This window comes from Acomys minous, assembly GCF_964271855.1.
Source record: "Acomys minous genome assembly, chromosome: 6".
Classification (NCBI taxonomy): Eukaryota; Metazoa; Chordata; class Mammalia; order Rodentia; family Muridae; genus Acomys; species Acomys minous.
The window spans coordinates 38,967,572-38,988,238 of NC_140487.1; the positions used below are offsets into that span (position 1 = coordinate 38,967,572).

At 53.4% G+C, this 20,667-nt stretch overlaps 1 protein-coding gene across 1 annotated transcript; it reads left to right on the forward strand.

Moving 5' to 3' along the window:
- The first annotated feature begins 461 nt into the window (after positions 1 to 461).
- Positions 462 to 20,655, forward strand: NOS3 (nitric oxide synthase 3). Its single transcript, XM_084787709.1, has 26 exons — positions 462 to 668; positions 2,632 to 2,734; positions 3,083 to 3,231; positions 3,353 to 3,515; positions 4,511 to 4,602; positions 4,684 to 4,825; positions 5,767 to 5,906; positions 6,022 to 6,196; positions 6,956 to 7,057; positions 7,843 to 8,037; positions 8,150 to 8,223; positions 8,378 to 8,522; positions 8,904 to 9,008; positions 13,045 to 13,112; positions 13,474 to 13,590; positions 13,694 to 13,868; positions 15,825 to 15,957; positions 16,065 to 16,143; positions 16,282 to 16,469; positions 16,924 to 17,096; positions 17,408 to 17,618; positions 17,698 to 17,785; positions 18,920 to 19,041; positions 19,636 to 19,784; positions 19,901 to 20,095; positions 20,194 to 20,655. Exons 1-26 carry the CDS (start codon positions 502 to 504, stop codon positions 20,353 to 20,355), a joined length of 3,612 nt encoding a protein of 1,203 aa, XP_084643835.1. The 5' UTR covers positions 462 to 501; the 3' UTR covers positions 20,356 to 20,655.
- The last annotated feature ends 12 nt before the right edge of the window (positions 20,656 to 20,667 follow it).

Genomic DNA, 20,667 nt, shown 5'->3' on the forward strand with positions numbered 1-20,667 from the left:
TGTCATTGCATCCTTGCTGAACCTCTTGTCTCCCCAAGTCCCCAAAGAACCCTGAGATAGCCAAAGGTAAGGAACACGAAGGAAGGCCAGGATGAATGGAGAGACTCCTGTGGGCATTAGGAGTGTGGTATTCTATTGCCCCACTCCACCCAGTACTCAAAGCCTTCTCGCTGTGGCCTTGCATCATCAAAGTGCCTTTCCCACCCTCCAGTCTGTACTCAGCCCCAGGCCTCTAAAGGACACCTGGGTTCCCACTTATCAGCTCTAGCCCTCATGGCGGAACCCAGGCGTCCGGCCCCCCACCCTCTGGGCCAGCGGGCGTGAAGCCGAGGTTTTAGAGCCTCCCTGCCGGCCTTGTTCCTGTCCCATTGTGTGTGGGACAGGGGCGGGGCGGGGCGAGAGCCAGCATCTGAGAGCCCCCTCCCACCACCCCCTCCCTGCTTCCTAAGGAAAAGGCCAGGGACTCTGCTGAGCAGCCAGCAGAGTTGAGGTGCAGCTGGCATGGGCAACTTGAAGAGCGTGGGCCAGGAGCCTGGGCCCCCCTGTGGCCTAGGGCTTGGGCTGGGCCTAGGGCTCTGCGGCAAGCAGAGTCCAGCCTCTTCAGCACCAGAACCTAGCCAGGCACCAGCATCCCCATCCCCGGCGACCGGACCAGCACCAGATCACAGGTGAGGGCCATTTGGCTATGAGTAGGTAAGATGTGTGAGTAAAGGGGGTTGTATGGAGGGCTGAGGCCCAGAGCTGGGAAGAGCCAGAATGATCAAACTACCAATGCAAAAAGCTGCTAGTGTGAACAGAACAGAACCAGGCTGCATGGCTGAGAAGTAGCCAGGAGCAAGACCATCAGGTAATAGGCAAGAGGCGGAAATGAGGGGCCCTGCTACAGAATTGGGCCCCATTGTCAAGAACTCAAACACTGTACCTAATAAGCTCTCTGAGCCTCCGAGTCGATCTTGGATCTGTAAGTTTCTAGTTCCTGGGAAGCCTCCTACAAACAGTGGTGATGGTTACTTAGCCAGAGAAGACGGGAGCAGGGCAGGGGCATTCTAGCTGTGGGGTTTCACAGAACAGGGGAGAGCTGGGCCTGAGAGCCAAGCACTTGGGATGAGGCTAAGGCAGAGCCCTGCTGCAGGACTCCCTCCTCACACACAGCCAGCCTCGCAGCCCTAGCCCTCAAAACCTCTTTCCCGCTGGGCCCGAGGTCCTGAAGGGAAGAAACAAAAAGAAAAAAATGCCAGCGGGGTGTCAGGCCAAGGGGCTCCTGCCAAGCCTGAGGGTCCAGTGCCGCTTGCTCAGGGACACCAGGGCCCCAAGTCCCTCCCTTCCTCCTGCGCAGGCAGGCGCTTCTGGGAGGAAGTGATAAGGCCCCAGGCTTCCCTTCACACGATGGTTGCTGTCAAGAGGGGTACAAACGGGGGAGCAAAAATCAGAGCAGAGGAATCCCTGTGGGAGGCCTTCCCTCCGCTCAGGCCCCTCAAATAGGCCCCATTTCAGGTACCAAAATACGATCCCTAAGACAGGATAACCCAAAGGATGGGGCCTTAGGAGCCAGCATGGTGGCACATGACAATAACCCCAGCAGTTGGTGGGCGGGGATGGGGGTTAGAAGCAGGGGATCAGGAGTTCTAGCCATCCCTCAGCTACATGGAGCTTGAGGCCAGCCAGACCTACCTCAACACCCTCCACCCCCACCCCACCCCACCCCACCCCATCCCCGTGCCCCTGCAACACACACAAAAGAGAGGCTATTTCAGTCATGGCTCAGAAAGCTGAACATCTATGAACATGGCACAGGCACCTGCTCTGCTGGGGACCTCATGTGGCAGGCATCTCAGGGGATGCATGGGCATCCCAAGGTGAGCCTCTGGAACAGGGAAGCAGGCCAAAAAAAGCTCTTCTATCTTTATTTTTTAATTACTAAGGCACTATCAGTCCACCTGCGCGGGGGTCTACAGCTCTCCATTCACCCCGTCACCTCCCCGACCACCCACTCCCTCACCGGAATTTAAACCTCCAACTTGTAAAGCTAGGAAACACCGTCAAACCAAAAGAACCTCAGGTGTAAAAGGGACAAAATAAGCTGGGCGTGGTGGCGCACGCCTTTAATCCCAGCACTCGGGAGGCAGAGGCAGGCAGATCTCTGTGAGTTCGAGGCCAGCCTGGTCTAAAGAGCGAGTCCAGGACAGCCAAGGCTACACAGAGAAACCCTGTCTTAAAAAAGAGAGAGAGAGAGAGAGAGAGAGAGAGAGAGAGAGAGAGAGAGAAAATAGGCGCCCTGCAGGGAGTGGGGACCAGTCTGGGCCAGCACTCCATGCCTAGAGAGAGTGGTCAGGGATGGCCCAGCACTTGGAAACAAGACACTGGCTCAGAACAGAGCTCCCACTTGTAACAGTCTCTGGCTAGAGACTTCATTTGCCTGAACCTTGAGGCCTTCGTAAGTAGGGGCACAGAAGGCACTGCCCACCTCCTAAGGCTGCTGTGAGAGCTGACAGAAAATACCAGGAAGCTGGTGTGGGCAATGGCCCTGTGGGGTTTATTGATGCTGTACAGTGTTGCCCTGAACTGCAGTGGGGAAGCCTAAAGGAAACAAACTTCTCTCCCATGACTCTGTGTACCCCTGATCCCTAACAGCCCCCCACTAACCAGGCCTCCAGAAGGACCCAAGTTTCCTCGAGTGAAGAACTGGGAAGTAGGCAGCATCACCTACGACACCCTCAGTGCACAGGCTCAGCAGGTAAGGATGGGCCCTACCCATATTTTTAGGGTTGGGATGGAGGTTGATGGAGGTGTCCCAGGTGCAGGGGGGGGGGTCCAAGTGAGGAAGCTCTGCTTTGTTTAGACTTGACCCTTATCTGCAAAGAGTAGTGAAAACTGGGAAGGACCAGAGGGGTCAAAGAACATTTCAAGGATTTCAGTGGCCCTGAGCCTCAAGCGCTACGTCTTACCACTCTTAACCATGATCTGAGCCCATGCTTTCCCAAACCTCCCTCCCTCTGCTCCCACCTGCCTTGGTCCTTACTGACCACAGCTCACCTTGTGCCCTGGGCTGACCCTGCCCTCTGTGTGCTCTGTTCTGGCCCAGGATGGGCCCTGTACCTCAAGACGCTGCTTGGGATCCCTGGTGTTTCCAAGGAAGTTACAGAGCCGGCCCACCCAGGGCCCTTCCCCCACTGAGCAGCTATTAGGTCAAGCCCGGGACTTCATCAATCAGTACTACAACTCCATCAAAAGGTGGGTGTCCCCTGCACCCAGGCACCCCCTGTGCTGGGCGGAGAAGCCTCCAGAACACCACCCACACTTTATTCCCCACCCCTTTTACTGTCCTGACACCAAGGCCCTCCCTTCCCCCCAGGAGTGGTTCCCAGGCTCATGAGGAGCGACTTCAGGAGGTGGAGTCTGAGGTAGCAGCCACAGGCACCTACCAGCTCCGGGAGAGTGAGCTGGTGTTTGGGGCCAAGCAGGCCTGGCGCAATGCTCCCCGCTGTGTGGGCCGGATCCAGTGGGGAAAGCTGCAGGTATAACCAGTTGGCACATGCCCAGGATGGGTATCAGGGGACTGAACAGGGAGAGGAGGGACCCAGGAGGCACCTGAGGTTCCCCTGAGGGGTGGGTGCAAGGCAGTGGAAAGGCCTCTGCCTAAGGGTTACTGGAACAGCCTCCGGCACTAAGAAAAGCCAAGGGCTTACAGGAGAACTGACTCCATGACCTTGGCCTCCTGAGCCGTCAGTGGCCGCTAAAGAATGTGGAAGAAAGCCACACGTTCCATGATGTCAAAGGCATCGCCAATAAAATAAGAACAGTCTGTCTACCGCTTGCCCAACCCTTTTAAGTGGTTCAAAGCTTTAGTTCAACTTTTAACCCATCAAAGCTCCCATAATAGGCTCCACTCGATGCTATGTCCCTCCCTTGGCCACTGGCCAACCACTGCCACCCCCTACCCTGTCACAAGTTCTCTCCTCCATCAGGCAGGGTAGGACCCCACCCCCACCCCCAACCGCCCACAGCCCAGCCTTCTCCTGGTATCAGAACACCACTGGCAGGTGTCCCTAGAGCCGTCAATGCAGCCATCTCTTCCCATCACTGTGCTGGCTCAAGGGAGCAGGATGGTCACTTGCCTTGGCATACAGGTGGGGTCTATATCAGCTAAGAACCTTCCGCACGCATCCTGTCGGCAGTGAGCAGGTGACCCTCAGTGCTGGTTTTCCAGGCTGCCCTGAAGGGGATGAGGAGATGTGTCCTGGGAAGATCAGGCTGAGCTGGGCAAGCCACGGTGCCAGACAGATGAGAGTCAGTAGGGCATAAATGTTGAGAGCACAAGTCACATGGATAGTAGGTAGCTCTTGCAGACCCGGCCTTCTTCCCAGAAAGCCCCATGCCAGCACTCCTCTGGAGCTAGCACTCAAAACCTCATCTCTCTCTCTCTCTCTCTCTCTCTCTCTCTCTCTCTCTCTCTCTCTTTCTCTCTCTCTCTCTCTCTCCTATATCCTTGGTCCACCTGCTTTGAGCCCAGGTATTCGATGCTCGGGACTGCAGGACTGCACAGGAAATGTTCACCTACATCTGTAACCACATCAAGTATGCAACAAACAGAGGCAATCTTCGGTGAGTGAGCCCAGCCCAGGCCCAAGCCCACCCCAGGCAGCAGTAAATGGCCTCTAACCAGCTTCGTTTCCCCAATGTCAGTTCAGCCATCACAGTGTTCCCGCAGCGTTGCCCTGGCCGGGGAGACTTCCGGATCTGGAACAGCCAGCTGGTGCGCTATGCGGGCTACAGGCAGCAAGATGGCTCTGTGCGAGGGGACCCCGCTAATGTGGAGATCACTGAGGTGGTGTACTACTTTGCTTTCTACTGCTGTGATAAAACACTGGCCAAAAGTAATTTGGAGAGGAAAGGGTTTCTTTCCTCTTAAAACTCACACTCCATGACTGAAGGAAGCCAGAGCAGGAACTCAAGACAGGAACCTCAAGGCAGGAACCTGGAGAGACCATGGAAGAATGCTGTTTGCTGGCTTGCTCAGCTACCTCCCATATACAGCTCAGGCCCAGCTATATGGGATGGCACTGCTCTTAGTGGGCATGGCCCCCGCATCAATTAGGAATCAACAAAAGTCCTCCATAGATATGACCACAGGCCAACCTGGTGATGAGGCCATTCCTCAGTTGCAGTTTCCTCTTGCTGGGTGTGTCAAATTGACAACCAAGAGTAGCCATCACAAGTGGGAACCAAGGCTTGTGAGCATAGGGAACCAGGGAATACTGCATTGGGATACAGAGGTCAGTGGGCAGGAAGAGGGGACCTTTCGAGATGAAAGATGGGAAGGCAGGAATGGTGGTGCACTCCTATAATCCTTGACTTGAGGCCAGGCGGTGGTGGCACACGCCTTTAATCCCAGCACTTGGGAGGCAGAGGCAGGCGGATTGCTGTGAGTTCGAGGCCAGCCTGGTCTACAAAGTGAGTCCAGAACAGTCAAGGCTACAGAGAGAAACCCTGTCTTGAAAAACCAAAATAATAATAATAATAATAATAATAATAATAATAATAATAATAATAATAATAATAATAATAATCCTTGACTTGAGAGGTCAAAGCAGGAGGGTTAGGAGTTCCAGGCAAGCCTTGACCACAAGAACAGGGTCCTCCATTTTGCATAGAGACCCAGCCCCTGAGGACTCCCTAAGGTAAAGAACAGGGTATGGCTAATGGAGAGGATTCCTGGTAAAGCCAGGGGTCACAGCCCTTGAACCCATCTCTGCCTAATTCCCACAGCTCTGTATCCAACATGGCTGGACCCCAGGAAATGGCCGCTTTGACGTGCTGCCACTGCTGCTCCAGGCCCCCGATGAGCCCCCAGAACTCTTCACTCTGCCCCCAGAGCTGGTCCTCGAGGTGCCTCTGGAGCACCCCACGTGAGCATGAAAGGCTAAGGGTGGGAGTGAGGCTACCCAGAGCCCTACGAGGGGGGATGGTGAGGGACGCCTGGCAATCCTCCACAGAAGCTAATTCAAACCCAAATGCCCTCAGGCTAGAGTGGTTCGCTGCCCTTGGCCTGCGCTGGTATGCCCTCCCAGCAGTATCCAACATGCTGTTAGAAATCGGGGGCCTGGAGTTCCCCGCTGCCCCCTTCAGCGGCTGGTACATGAGCTCAGAGATTGGCATGAGAGACCTGTGTGACCCTCATCGCTACAACATACTTGAGGTGAGGGGACCCTGAGGAAAGGGGACATGAAGCTGTATTCCACTCCTACCCTGATGCAGAAGGCTGGCCATGGGAAAGTATGAGCCGAGTCAGGTCCAAGGATGTGAGTGAGCTCTGGAGCCACAAAGCTGGGAAGAAGGTTCAGTAAGCAAGAAAGTGTGTGAAGGATAGCTTTCGTCAGATTCTCAAAGGAGTGTGTGTGGGGAGGTGCACACATGTGCATGTTCATGCATGCATGTGTGTGTGTGAATGTGCATGTGTATGTGTGTGTGCATGCATGTGTGTATATGAGCATGTATGTGAGTGTATGTGTGCATGCATGCATGCGTGCATTGTGTGTGCATGCGTGCATTGTGTGTGCATGCATGTGTGGGCATGTGTATATGTGTGGGTGTGCATGTGTGTGTTTGTGAGTATCTGCGTGCAGGCATGCATGTGTGCCTGTATGTGTGTGTGTGTGTGTGTGTGTTTTGCCAGGCACAGAACGTATGGTATCTCCCTGCTTTGGCATCCCAAGTGCTAGAATTATAGCCTTGAACCACCGTGACTGGCTCAAAGGGGTTCTTGTCTCAGAAAGGTTTACAATCCATTTCGGAGATAAGAAATGAAGGGCCCAGGCTGAGAAAGACTTGCCCTCTCTGTTCTATTGTACCTTTGTGGGCAAAACACTGACCCAAGCTAGTATTCCTTTCCCTCCCTCCTCTTCCTCCTCCCTTCCTCCCTGGTGCTTCTGTTCCTACCCTGTCCAACTTGACCCAGGATGTGGCTGTCTGCATGGATCTAGACACCCGGACAACCTCGTCACTGTGGAAAGACAAGGCAGCAGTGGAAATTAATGTGGCTGTACTGCACAGTTACCAGGTACACAGGCCCAGCTGTGGGGTTAGGAACACAGACACCGAGTGGAGTTGAGATGCGCTATGACCCATGTGTCTTATGGCACACTGTGCCTGCAACTCTGGATACACAGGAACTGTCCTGGGTGTTACAGTAGGTTCCCTAAGTGCCTGGCAGCAACCTTGCTCAGTAATTGGTCCCGGGGCAGATGGTGGGACCCACCGGCATCCGCAATCTCTAATACTGGGTAGAAAACATGCTGGGTACAGGAGTGTCATAATACAGTGTGTGTGTGGTGGGGTGCGGTTTGAGGAAACCGGTGCCTGGTGAAACCACTGTGGGGTCAAAGAGTTAAGAGAGGACTTGAGAATGTGGCCTAGTGCTTCTTCTTCTTCTTCTTTTTTTTTTTTTTAAGATTTATTTATTATTATATATACCTGCATGTACACCTACAGGCCAGAAGAGGGCATCAGATCCCATTATAGGTGGCTGTAAGTCACCATGTGGTTGCTGGGAATTGAACTCAGGACCTCTGGAAGAGCAGTCAGTGCTCTTAACCTCTAAGCCATCTCTCCAGCCCGGCCCAGTGCTTCATCTCAACGGCCAGCACTGGTGACAGGGCACATAGGCACAGAGATCAGAGCTGCTCTCGCCCGTTAGACTTGGAGCATGACTATGCAGTCTGCTGGAGCTCTGAGGGGCCACGAGGCACAGAACAGGCTGGGTTGACAGTGATGGAGAAAGGAAAGGTGGGAAGGTGGGATCTCTAGGCCATTTCTGAGCCCAGCCTCTTCCTGCTCCCACCTCAGCTGGCCAAGGTGACCATTGTGGACCACCATGCCGCCACGGCCTCCTTCATGAAGCACTTGGAGAACGAGCAGAAGGCCAGAGGGGGCTGCCCAGCTGACTGGGCCTGGATTGTGCCCCCCATCTCAGGGAGCCTCACTCCTGTCTTCCATCAAGAGATGGTCAACTATTTCCTGTCCCCAGCCTTCCGCTACCAGGTACCCAACCCAACTGGCTCCTACCCACCTAGTAAAACTCTAGGTAGCCCACAGAAACGGCTACCCTTTATCTTTCATGACCCTCCTTCTTCACCCTAACTCTTTTTTGCAGCCAGACCCCTGGAAGGGAAGTGCAGCAAAGGGCGCGGGTATCACCAGGAAGAAGACCTTTAAGGAAGTAGCCAAGTGGGTACCGTGGGACTGTGCCTCTTCCCCATACTCTAGGGGAATGAGCCCAGTAGTAGTACCCCAAGTCTTTGCAGTTATGAGGTCTGGACCCCTACCTAGGAGGTCTGGCCTCTGTGCACCCAGGATGCCCTCACCCTACCCTTGCCTGCAGTGCAGTGAAGATCTCTGCCTCACTCATGGGCACAGTGATGGCGAAGCGCGTGAAGGCGACGATCCTGTATGGTTCTGAGACTGGCCGGGCCCAGAGCTACGCACAGCAGCTGGGGAGGCTCTTCCGGAAGGCGTTTGATCCGAGGGTAGGACTGAGGCCTGAGAGGTAGGGGGTTAAAAAAAAAAAAAAGAAAGCCTCTGTCTACCTCTTCACAGATGGCTATAGGACAAGAGGGCTAAGGGTTCAAGTCCAGCATGTGGCACATACCTGTAATCCCAACACTTGGGCAGTAGAGTCAAGAGGATCAAGGGTTCAGGGTCATCCTTGGCTACATAATGAGTTCAAGGCTAACCTGGGCTACATGAGGCACCATCCCCCAAAAAATAAGCCAGGGTTCACACACACAAAAAAGCTACAAGCTACAAGGATTCAGGGTCCAATCGGGCCTTATCTGGCCAAGGTGGCCGAAGTGAGGAGGACAGGGACAGCAGGGAGACAAGTCCTAACAGCCCTCTCCTCACTGCAGGTCCTGTGCATGGACGAGTACGATGTGGTATCCCTAGAGCACGAGGCACTGGTGTTGGTGGTGACCAGCACATTCGGGAATGGGGATCCCCCGGAGAATGGCGAGGTAAGGCTTTCCAGAGGGGGAGAATGAGAAAAGCCTCCAACAGGAACAGCTGGACAGGTGGACACAGGTACACACACACACACACACATACACACACACACTCACACACACTGATACTCATGTGCACACACACACTGGCACTCACACACTGACACTCATGCACACACACACACACACATACACACACACACACTCATTCAGATACACCAGGATGGAAAATTAATATCTGAACCAGCCCCACTTCCTCATGGGAACATGAACTGGCTGCTGGGAACCTTGATCCCTGTGTCCTCCGCCATCTCTATTATCCGTGCAATTCTTTCCTATGCGGAAGACACTGGCTGACCGAAGAGAGCTTCTAGGTCTTGACAGCTGAGAAAAACCGCTCACTTTAGTATTTTAACTCCCTCCCCCCGCTTTTTTTTTTTCTCTGACAGGAAACATGCAAACTCTCTGGATGCTAGCCTAGATTAAATCGAGTCCCATGTTCAACATGTCTTTTTTTTTTTTAAGATTTATTTATTATGTATACAGTGCTCTGCCATTAGATCATATCATAGGTGGTTGTGAGCTACCATGTGGTTGCTGGGGATTGAACTCAGGACTTCTCGAAGAGCAGCCAGTGCTCTTAACCGCTGAGCCATCTCTCCAGCCCCTGCAACATGTCTTATAAGAGACAAAAACTGAGGCCATCAATGCCTTCCAGTTAACCATTTACCTTCCCATGGAATGTCTCTGTACCCCAAGTTTGATGCATTTCTACCTGTTCATCTGTTCCAACTTCAAGTATTAGGTCCCTTATGAGCGCTGAGTCCCTCCTCTCGAATCCAAAGTTAAATACCCACAGCGAGCTTGAATTCCAACCGGCTGTAAAAACAAACAAAAAGCCCAGCATGTACCAGGTGGGCTATCATATATAATCCCAGCACTTGAAAGGCACAAGGAGGAGGCTCAAGAGTTCAGGGTTATCTACCGATATGTTGTGCGTTTAAGGCCAGTCTGGGCTTGAGGAGACCTAACACAGGAATGTCTTTGATCCTGGGACTAGGGAGACAGAGGCTGCTGGAGCTCAGGCTCTCAGGCTAGCCTTATCTACATAAGGAGGCTCTGTCTCAACAAAACAAACAAACAAGCAAACAAAAACAGGCCCAGGTGGGATGAGCTGGCTCAGCAGGAAAAGGCACTTGCTGCCCTGCCTGAGGCCCTTAGAACCATCTTTAGAGCCTAGGTAATAGAGAGACAGAACCAAATCCTGCGAGTTTTCCTCTGACCCCTATACATGTGTCATGGCACATATGCAAGCACGCACATGGGCACAGGCACAAAGAAGTTACAAACAAAAGCTATAAAAAAAAAATTAAACGCAAATAAAAAGCCCAAACACCTGTCTCAGCATCTGGTGGGACCTCCCTGTGCGTCATGACCTGCATGCGAAGGGCATCACGTGGTGGATGAGAGAGTGGGAGTGCTCTAGAGAGGGCTGCTTTTATAACAGGGCTCCTCGGTACAGCCCGTTAATCCACTAATCCATGAGTGGATTAAACTACTCACAAACACAGAGCCCGCCAACCCAACGCTCTCCAAAGGTCTGGCCTCCAAATGTCATTAACACAAGATTGGAGGGACACACACTCAAGCCATAAGTGGCACTGTGGTTTAGCTTTTTAGCATAAAAGTGATGTGTGACCTACAGTCCTAACAAGGCACAGAGCAGTTCATCCTGGAAAGCGCAGTGGTTTCTCTAAGTGGGTCTCCTGTCTGACAGGAGGCTTTCGCCTGCTTAAGAGCATCAGGGCAGTGCTTCAGCCTCTCAGCCTGTTTTCCAGGCTGGTCCCTATCCTTGATTCAGAACTTTCTTTTCCCTGCTGAGTGGCGGTCACAGTGTGAACAACCCTAGCTTGTTTATCCACGCTTTTGTTGATAGACACTTGGACTCTTTCCAGGTTGGGGTTATTATGAATAAAACCGCTAAGAATATTCTTGTAGCAGGCTTTTGTGGGCTTATGTTTTCATTTCTCTTGGATAAATACCCAGGAGTGGAATTGTTGGGTAATAGGAAAAATGTAAGTTTAACTTTTTGTCCTTTAAGAAAAAGTCAGCCAGGCGTGGCGGCACATGCTTTTAATCCCAGCACTCAGAGGCAGAGGCAGGTGGATCTCTGTGAGTTCAAGGCCAGCCTGGTCTACAGAGTGAGTCCAGGACAGCCAAGGCTACACAGAAAAACCCTGTCTCAAAAAACTAAAAAGAAAGAAAGGAAAAGAAAGAAAGAAAAGGAAGAAAGAAAGAAAAGGCAAATGGTCGGATTAAACTATACCTCTGAGATGTGAGCATTTCAATTTTAGCCCCCAATTTTTAAAGGAAGAAATGCAGGAATATATCCCACAGAAAAGAGAGTATATACACCAAAGATATGGACAAGAAATATTTATAGCAACATTGTTCATAACACTCACACTGGAAACAATTCAAGTGTCAATCAACAGTAGATTGGATAAACAGTGATAAGCTCACGTGCAATACAGCTGTGTGAACAAAATACAATACACAATACAGATGAAGAGTGAAAGCAGGCAGTGAACACATGGTAGAGCCCACTTTGTCTGAAGTTCAAAACCAGGCAAACAACCCAGGGGTCGGCTCGATCAGGAGAATAGTGTGAGACACAAAGGCAACCTCAGGATGTAACCTTGACTCACTATGTAGACCAGGCTGGCCTCAAACTCAAACAGATCCACCTGCTGAGATTATAGGTATGTACCACTACACCTGGCACGAGCACTCAGTTTATAAAGCCCTTCATCACTCAGCCACCCCACCTCTGAAGACCACCTGAGTGAGCCATACAGGGACGCATGGCCTGTGTGTGAGGACGTTGGAGAACTCTTCATATGCTACCCAGTGTCCTCCTGTCACAGGGAAGCCATAGAGCTCCATACAGGCAAGCGGAGAACTAGGATGTAGCCATCGTAAAGAGTGATGAGGTCAAGGGGCTGGAGGGATGACTTAGCAGTTGAGACTGCTCTTCCAGAGGACCCCAGTGTGATTCCCAGCACCCACAAGGAGGCTCACAGCCATCTGTAACTCCAGTTCCAGGGGATCTGATACCCTCTTCTGGCATCCATGGTTGCTAGGCAAACACATGATGTACAGACATCCATGCAGCCTAAACACTCATGTGCATAAAATAAATAAAGCTCAAAAAAGAGAATGAGGCTAAGACAGAGTGTTGGCCTAAAAGGATGTCCACAGTGGGCCACTGATGAAAAGCAAGCAAGAGCTCGCAGCGGTGGAGGCAGCTGTGGCGCACGCCTTTAATCCCAGCATTTGAGAGACAGAGGCAGGAGGATCTCTGTGAGTTCAAGGCCAGTCTGGTCTACAGAGCAAGTTCCAATATAGCCAGGGCTGCACAAAGAAAGTCTGTCTGAAACAAACAAAAGGCAAGCAAGAATTACATTGTTTCTATTTTTTAAACAAAACAAAACAAAACTTGAGTTTTGATGTGGGAGAGAAGGGTGAAGGGCCTGCTGAGGCTCTGTTAAAACCTTTCCGGCTTACAGTAGGTGTGTTGGGATGTAACCCCACTATGAGCCAAAGTGTGCATGCTCACTGATACAGACAGAGGATGTTTCCACCTGTCAGTAGTGCACACGCACAGGGTTAAGTCCCAAGAGAGAATAAGGCTGGGTTCTATACACCTCTGTAGTGCAGCTTTTCAAAAAGTCAAGCCTTTGCATTTTCTTTTCTTTTTTCTTTTTTGTTTTGTTTTGTTTTGTTTTCCGAGACAGGGTTTCTCTGTGTAGCCTTGGCTGTCCTGGACTCACTTTGTAGACCAGGCTGGCCTCGAACTCACAGAGATCCACCTGCCTCTGCCTCCCGAGTGCTGGGATTAAAGGCATGCGACACCACGTCCAGCGCCTTTGCATTTTCAAAGCAGAAGTCACTAATAAGGAATGGTAAGGGCCGGCCAGCCTGGTTTCAGGCTCCTGGGCAGTATAAAAAAAAAAAGCTAACCACAATGTGGCCTCTTCCCCTGCAGAGCTTCGCGGCAGCACTGATGGAGATGTCAGGCCCCTACAACAGCTCCCCGCGGCCTGAACAGCACAAGTGAGTGGGCTTGGGGACATGGGACAAGAGGCATTTGGAGACGCTAAAGGGGAGGTCCCAGGGACCTAGCCCGATCTCCCAAGTCTTTCCCAACAAGCTGGAAAGCAGAGAGCGTGAGGCCTGGGCACCAGGCCCGTGCCAGAAGGGCCCTCCTTCTCTGGGGACCTGATCACTTCCAGGCCCAGGACTCCCCTCTACAACCCTGAAGTGCACTCCAGGTCGAGAGGCAGAGCAGACCCCTACCACCATCACAACCCTTCCCGCCCCAGGAACAAACACCCTGAAACTATTCCCTGGCTGGGTCGGGGCCAAGTTTCCAGCTCCTGGTGACAGACACCCTGTCTTTATCCTCTCTTGCCAGGAGTTACAAAATCCGATTCAACAGTGTCTCCTGCTCAGACCCACTGGTGTCTTCTTGGCGGCGCAAGAGGAAGGAGTCTAGTAACACAGACAGTGCAGGGGCCCTGGGCACCCTCAGGTTGGGGGTCCTCACTAAGGAGGGCGAGTGAGAAGGGCAAACCACCTGGGTAGGTAGACATGGGCTGGCCAGGGGGCTCCAGCAACGGCTTCCTGTACCACAGGTTCTGTGTGTTTGGGCTGGGCTCCCGAGCGTACCCCCACTTCTGTGCCTTTGCTCGGGCGGTGGACACGAGACTTGAGGAGCTGGGTGGAGAACGCCTATTGCAGCTGGGCCAGGGTGATGAGCTCTGTGGCCAGGAGGAGGCTTTCCGAGGCTGGGCCCAGGCAGCCTTCCAGGTGAGCTCCCAGTGCGCTGGATCTGACCTGGGTCCGCCCTGTGTTCTGCCTCCAATCCACCTGAGATGCTGAGGCTAGAGGCTCGCTGACTTCCTAGTCTGGCTGTCTGGCCATTCCTCCTCGTGCCTTCCCCAAATTTGCCCTCATTTTGCCACTCCATAGCCAGGCCTTCTGGGATCAGCCCCAACTAGTGGACAATAGGTGATGCCGTGCCAACCTGGAAACACAGCAGAAGAGAAGAGGTGGGGCCACCGTCATAAGCTGGTGCTAAGAGTAGGAGCATCAGGGCCCCTACCCAAGGCAGGAAAGATAGAAGAAAGGGAGGGCCCAGAGGGTCAGTCAGAGGTCAGAGCTGAAGCTGAGGCCAGTAGGAGCTCCAGTGGGCTGGAGACAAGCCAGGTGCCCAGCCTAGAGAGCTGGTTCTAGACACAGAAGTATCCCAGGGCGCCTCCTCGGGGCATTCCTCTCAAACAGACACTTCTCACTCAGTGAGGGAAGTCCCCACATCTGTGCATCCATCTGGGACTCAGCTTCAGCCAGTCAGGACCCAAGGCTAGAAGCGGCCTTCTTTGGAGGTGGGGGAACCAGAGAGTTTGCTTAGAAGGAGAAGGTCAAGATTGAGAAAAGAGAAATAGGGAGTAAGAGGTAAGAGCCCGAGAACATAGACAAATGGAGATGCTGATGCTGGAAGTTTCTGAGCAGGGGGAGACCACACGTGATGTTTTACAATTGTGGTGCCGCAGGCAGATGGAAGTGAGAGCTAGCAGGAAGACAGGCTCACCGGGACCGCAGCAGTAGGGATCGGAAGGAAGGGAGAGGGTCCAGGAAGGAAGGAAGAGATATAAGGTTGCACACACTAGAAAAGAAACAGTAAAGCTGAAGATAGGACCCAGCCTATCACAGAGCAAGGAAGGAAGGGATATAAGGGTGCACACTAAAAAAGTAACAGCCTGGAGATAGAACCCAGCCCATCAGGGGGAGCTCTGGATCTCAAGGCTGGGACAGCAAGCTGCTAGTCTGCTTACCCCTGACCAGAAGCAGACAGATAGAGCAAGTTCCCTACACCTCCCAGAGTAAGATATCTCTGGCCCTCTGCACACACTGTGCTAAGCGCTTTCCATAAAGTACTCAAGTAGGGCTGAGAGCGTAGCTCAAATGCTAAGTGCTTACCCAGCATGCACTCACTAAGGCCGCGGTTCAGCCCTTGGTACTAAAAAAAAAAAAACAAAACTCCAAGAGTTGTGGCTCAGCACTTGTGAGGCGGAGGCAGGAGGATTAGAAGTTCAAGGCCATCTTTTCTTACATAGCAAGTTGGAGGCCAGCCTGGCCTACAAAAGATCCTGCCTCTGAAAACGAAAGTATTTTATTTAATCATTTCCGGAACCTTATGAGGGATCAAGATGAGAAACAGACACATAAGATGAGGATCCAAACGCACACATCTGAGCTCAGAGCTGCCTTCATTGAGCTACTTATATGCCCAGCTGTGCTCCCAGGGACATGGGATCAGGACTCATCAGACAGGCACCCGGCAGGTGTGACAAGTCAGGATCCCTATGAGAGCAGCCAAATGAGCTAGGAAATAAGGTATGGTAGCCAGCTGGAGCCGGGGCCTCAGGCTCTTATCATTTCTCCCGCCCTCTCACCGGTTGCCAGGCTGGGTTGGGCAGCTGGCAGGTCCAGCCCTACCTCCCTACACACACACACACACACACACACACACACACACACACACACACACACACACTCCACTTCTCTGGCAGGTCCAGCCCTACCTCCCTACACACACACACACACACACACACACACACACACACACACACACTCCACTTCTCTGGCAGGTCCAGCCCTACCTCCCTACACACACACACACACACACACACACACACACTCCACTTCTCCCCGGGGCTCCCTGAAGGCAAGCAGCCTTAGATCCTCACCCACTCACCCACTCAGGCCGCCTGTGAAACCTTCTGTGTGGGAGAAGATGCCAAAGCTGCTGCTCGAGACATCTTCAGTCCCAAGCGCAGTTGGAAGCGCCAGAGGTACCGGCTGAGTACCCAGGCTGAGAGCCTGCAATTGCTACCAGGTACAGCCCAGATGGTAACCCAACCTTGCTGAGTGTGTGTGTGTGGGGGGGGGGGGGTTGGTCCTAGGATTCTCCCTCACAGGCTCCGTTATCCTCCTGCTCCCCAGGGCTGAGCCACGTGCACAGGCGGAAGATGTTCCAGGCTACAGTCCTCTCGGTGGAAAACCTACAGAGCAGCAAATCTACGTGAGGAATATGGCTCACCCCACTCTCCTCACTAAGAGGGACCCTCTTCATCAGAACCTAGCACCCTCTTTCTCCCACATTTTTCCTTCCTCCTTGCCATTCTCTGACCTCAATGACTGTCTCTCTTCACACCTGTAGCCGAGCCACAATCCTGGTGCGGCTGGACACTGGAGGTCAGGAGGGACTGCAGTACCAGCCAGGGGACCACATAGGTGTGTGCCCACCAAACCGACCCGGCCTAGTGGAGGCGCTGCTGAGCAGAGTGGAGGACCCTCCACCACCCACAGAGCCTGTGGCTGTGGAGCAACTGGAGAAGGGGAGCCCTGGTGAGGACTGGGGGCTGGGCTGGGCGAGGAGGTGCCTGCTGCACCTCTGGCCCAGCACACCATGGTGCTCAGTGTGAACGGTGCAAAACCGCCCTGCTTCACACCCTGGTGTTACCAGGACCTTGCTGCCACTCTAGCCAGGATGGCCTTGTTTCCCAGAACCCACCAAACACCCTAAAAGCCTCCCATCACCACCACCTCCCCACAGTCTAATTTTTCCGTTCTTGGCCTATCTTCTTCCAAAACAATGCCTGCAGTTACAATAACTTGATGGGGTTGAGGGCAGAGGAAATCGGACAAACCTAGTCCAGCCAGGGTTTACCAAACATACCAGGACTGCACAGACAAGCCCATGGCACCATTCAAGGACAAATTTTCCGGTTAGACACAGTAACGCTTCGGTCAGTTCCCCCAAAGTGAACACCAGCTCAGTGTTCCCTGTGCACCCTCTCAGGTGGCCCTCCCCCCGGCTGGGTGCGGGACCCCCGGCTTCCCCCATGTACGCTGCGCCAGGCTCTCACCTTCTTCTTGGACATCACTTCCCCGCCCAGCCCTCGCCTCCTCCGACTGCTCAGCACACTGGCAGAAGAATCCAGCGAACAGCAGGAGCTAGAGGCCCTCAGCCAGGTGGGGGCCATGCCGTGGGGAGACCCTGGGGCTACACTAGAGAAGGCTGAGTTGGGGGATACTCTGTAGCAGGAAGTCTGCCGTGCACGCCAGATCCTCTGACCCTGCTTCTCCTGGCCAACATGCGCTGGTGCTTTAAGACCTGTTTCCAGGCTGACTGGTTCTTCTCTTGGTGATGAGGGTCTTCAAGGGGAGTGTGTTGGCCTGAACTGAGCATGGATGAATGCAAAGGAAGCTCAGCTAGGTAGGGGTCACTCTGAGAACTGTGCGGGGAGGGGCTCTCAGCTCAGCACATCTGCCCCCTCCCCCAGGACCCTCGGCGCTACGAAGAGTGGAAGTGGTTCCGCTGCCCCACGCTGCTAGAGGTGCTGGAGCAGTTCCCCTCAGTGGCACTGCCTGCCCCGCTGATCCTCACCCAGCTGCCCCTGCTCCAGCCCCGGTACTACTCTGTCAGCTCAGCACCCAGCACCCACCCAGGAGAGATCCACCTCACCGTAGCTGTGCTGGCATACAGAAGCCAGGGTGAGGCCGGGAGCAGGAAGAGCCTGGGCTTGGCAAGACTAAGACGGGCCTCTGAATGACTTCTCCTCCTAACCCCTAGATGGCCTGGGCCCTCTGCATTATGGTGTCTGTTCCACATGGCTGAGCCAGCTCAAGGCAGGAGACCTGGTGCCCTGCTTCATCAGAGGGTAAGTGAGGCCCTCTGGGGTAGGGAAGGGCAACCCGGAAAGACTGGCTGTGTCCAGGCAGGGGTGAGAATGAGCTCCATTCGTGATAGGGATGAATGCGGAGTATACATGGTGGTTGGGGGGGTGGGGGTGGGGTGGGCATTCCACAGAGTTGCTGGTAATTACTGGAACCCTGGAAAGACCGGTGGGTTGGTCCCTGGGTCACTTCATGACTATGGCTGAGCTTTGGCTCAGCAGCTTGGTGTAGTGTCCTGCCCCTGAAACCACAGCTACCAGCACCAACATGGATTACACAGGAGCCCTGCTGCTATGTGCAAGTGTGGCCCATGCATGCCTCTTCGTGTCGTTGGTTGCAGCCTATGTTAAAAGGCTTGGCGGCGCACGCCTTTAATCCCAGCACTCAGGAGGCAGAGGCAGGTGGATCTCTGTGAGTTCAAAGCCAGCCTGGTCTTACAAAGTGAGTCCAGGGTAGGCAAGGCTACAAAGAGAAACCCTGTCATGGGAGGGGAAAAAAAGGCTTGGCTTCTATCAGGCATGGTGGTACATTCCCCACACTTGGAAGGAAGAAACAAGCAAATCTCTGCGAGTTCAAGGCCAGCCTGGTCTACAAAGAGAATTCCAGACCAACCAGGATTGTATAGGTAGATCCTATCTCAACAAAACAGAACAAAAACAAAAAAACACCCCAGCCTGGCAGTTGTGGCACATACCTTTAATCCCAGCTCTTGGAGGCAGAGGCAGGCAGATCTCTGAGTTGGAGGCCAGCTTGGTCTACATAGTGAGTACAGGACAGCCAGGGCTACAGAGAGAAACCCTGCCTTGAAAAAAACTAAAACAAAAAGAAAGGGATGCATTTGTCATTGAGCCTTAGGCTTTCCTGTCTATATAGCCATAGCCTGGTTGCTGTGTCATGGGTGAAGCAAAGGGGCCTGTTTGTTTGTTTGTTTGTTTGTTTGTTTGTTTTTTCAAGACAGGCTCTCTCTTTGTTAGCCTTGGCTGCCCTGGACTCACTTTGTAGACCAGGCCGGCCTCGAACTCACAGGAACCCGCTTGCCTCTGCCTCCAGAGTGCTGGGATTAAAGGCGTGCCACCAAGCCCTGTGCAAAGGGGTCTTAACGGACTCTCTCTGAATAGGGCTCCCTCCTTCCGGCTGCCACCTGATCCTAACTTGCCCTGCATCCTGGTGGGCCCAGGCACTGGTATTGCACCTTTCCGGGGATTCTGGCAGGAACGATTACATGACATTGAGATCAAAGGTGAGTCTGGGGTAAAGGTGCACCTGGAAGTCAGAAGGGAGCCAAGGAGAAAAGGAGTGACGCTGGAAGACATGGCCATAAAAGAAACTAGGACCAAAGGTGAAAAGAAATTTAATGAGGAAGGGAGGAGAGACAAATGCTGGGTCCTGTTTGTCACCCTTCCTGGTGGTCCCTTGGCATATCTGAAATGGATTGAGGATCGAGAAGGGAGGGATAGACCAGGAATTCAGACAGGAGACAGCTCCAGGTCGATCTACGTCAGAACTCATCTACAGCGACCCAATCTAAAAACTGATAGGGTGTTCAGGTCAGGCACGGAAGTGTCAATCAAGAATACGGGTTGGAACAAGGAAGAGGACCTGGGGTGTCACACAAGGCCACGGGCATAGAATTGAGTCGGCACAGCAGTTTCCTTCTATACATCAGAGATGTGCCAGGGTCTGGGTACATCTTATTTGCTCCTAAAGGCTGAACAGTCAACATAGTGGTTGTTCCAACCCGGAGGCTGCCTGGCACCCTGGGCAAGAGTGGCCTGGAGGTGCCAGGACTGTTCCAGAGGAAGGGGGTCTTCCCAAACCTCCGTGTTGTTCACAGGGCTGCAGCCTGCCCCCATGACTTTGGTGTTTGGCTGCCGATGTTCCCAACTCGACCATCTCTACCGGGATGAGGTACTGGATGCCCAACAGCGCGGGGTGTTTGGCCAAGTCCTCACCGCCTTTTCCAGGGATCCTGGCAGCCCCAAGGTATCAGGGCGGGTGTAGAGATGGCTTGACCTTGCAGGGGGCTCTTCCCAAACCCCGCCCCTCCATCCCCCATCCCACCCTGGCCTGGGTGTTCTCACAGCAATTCCCGCCCTCAGATTTACGTGCAAGACCTCCTGAGGACAGAGCTGGCAGCGGAGGTTCACCGCGTGCTGTGCCTCGAGCAAGGACACATGTTTGTCTGCGGAGATGTAACTATGGCAACTAGCGTCCTGCAAACCGTGCAGCGAATTCTGGCGACAGAGGGCGACATGGAGCTGGATGAAGCCGGTGACGTCATCGGCGTGCTGCGGGTGCGAAGGGGCGGGCCAGGGACCCGGGACCCGGCGAAGATAGGTCTGGCAGCTCCTGTACGGATTCTGATGCACTGACCTTTTTTTCCTCCCCGCAGGATCAGCAGCGCTACCACGAGGATATTTTCGGGCTCACACTGCGCACCCAGGAGGTGACAAGCCGCATACGTACCCAGAGCTTTTCTTTGCAGGAACGGCAACTGCGGGGTGCAGTGCCCTGGTCCTTCGACCCGCCTGGCCCAGAGACTCCGGGTTCTTGACAATCTTCGTCCCCTCCAGTTCCCAGAGAGAGGGATTGTGTCACTTCGTTTGGTTGACCAAGGCCAGCCACCCTCTCTAGAGAACGCCTACAGTCACGACACTGCCGATTTGAGAGCTCTGTTCTTTCTCCAGTTCACCTGGGCAAAAAGGAGACCTTAGTCTTGAAGGTCCCTCTGGCGGTGGACTTTGCTTTGGTGGATTGTAGACTCCCTTTAACCCCTCTCTGGAGTATCTTCTCTTTAATGTCTAAGTCCTCCCGGTATTTATTGAAGATTTATATCATAAAAAATCATGCCAGATGTCGTGAGATG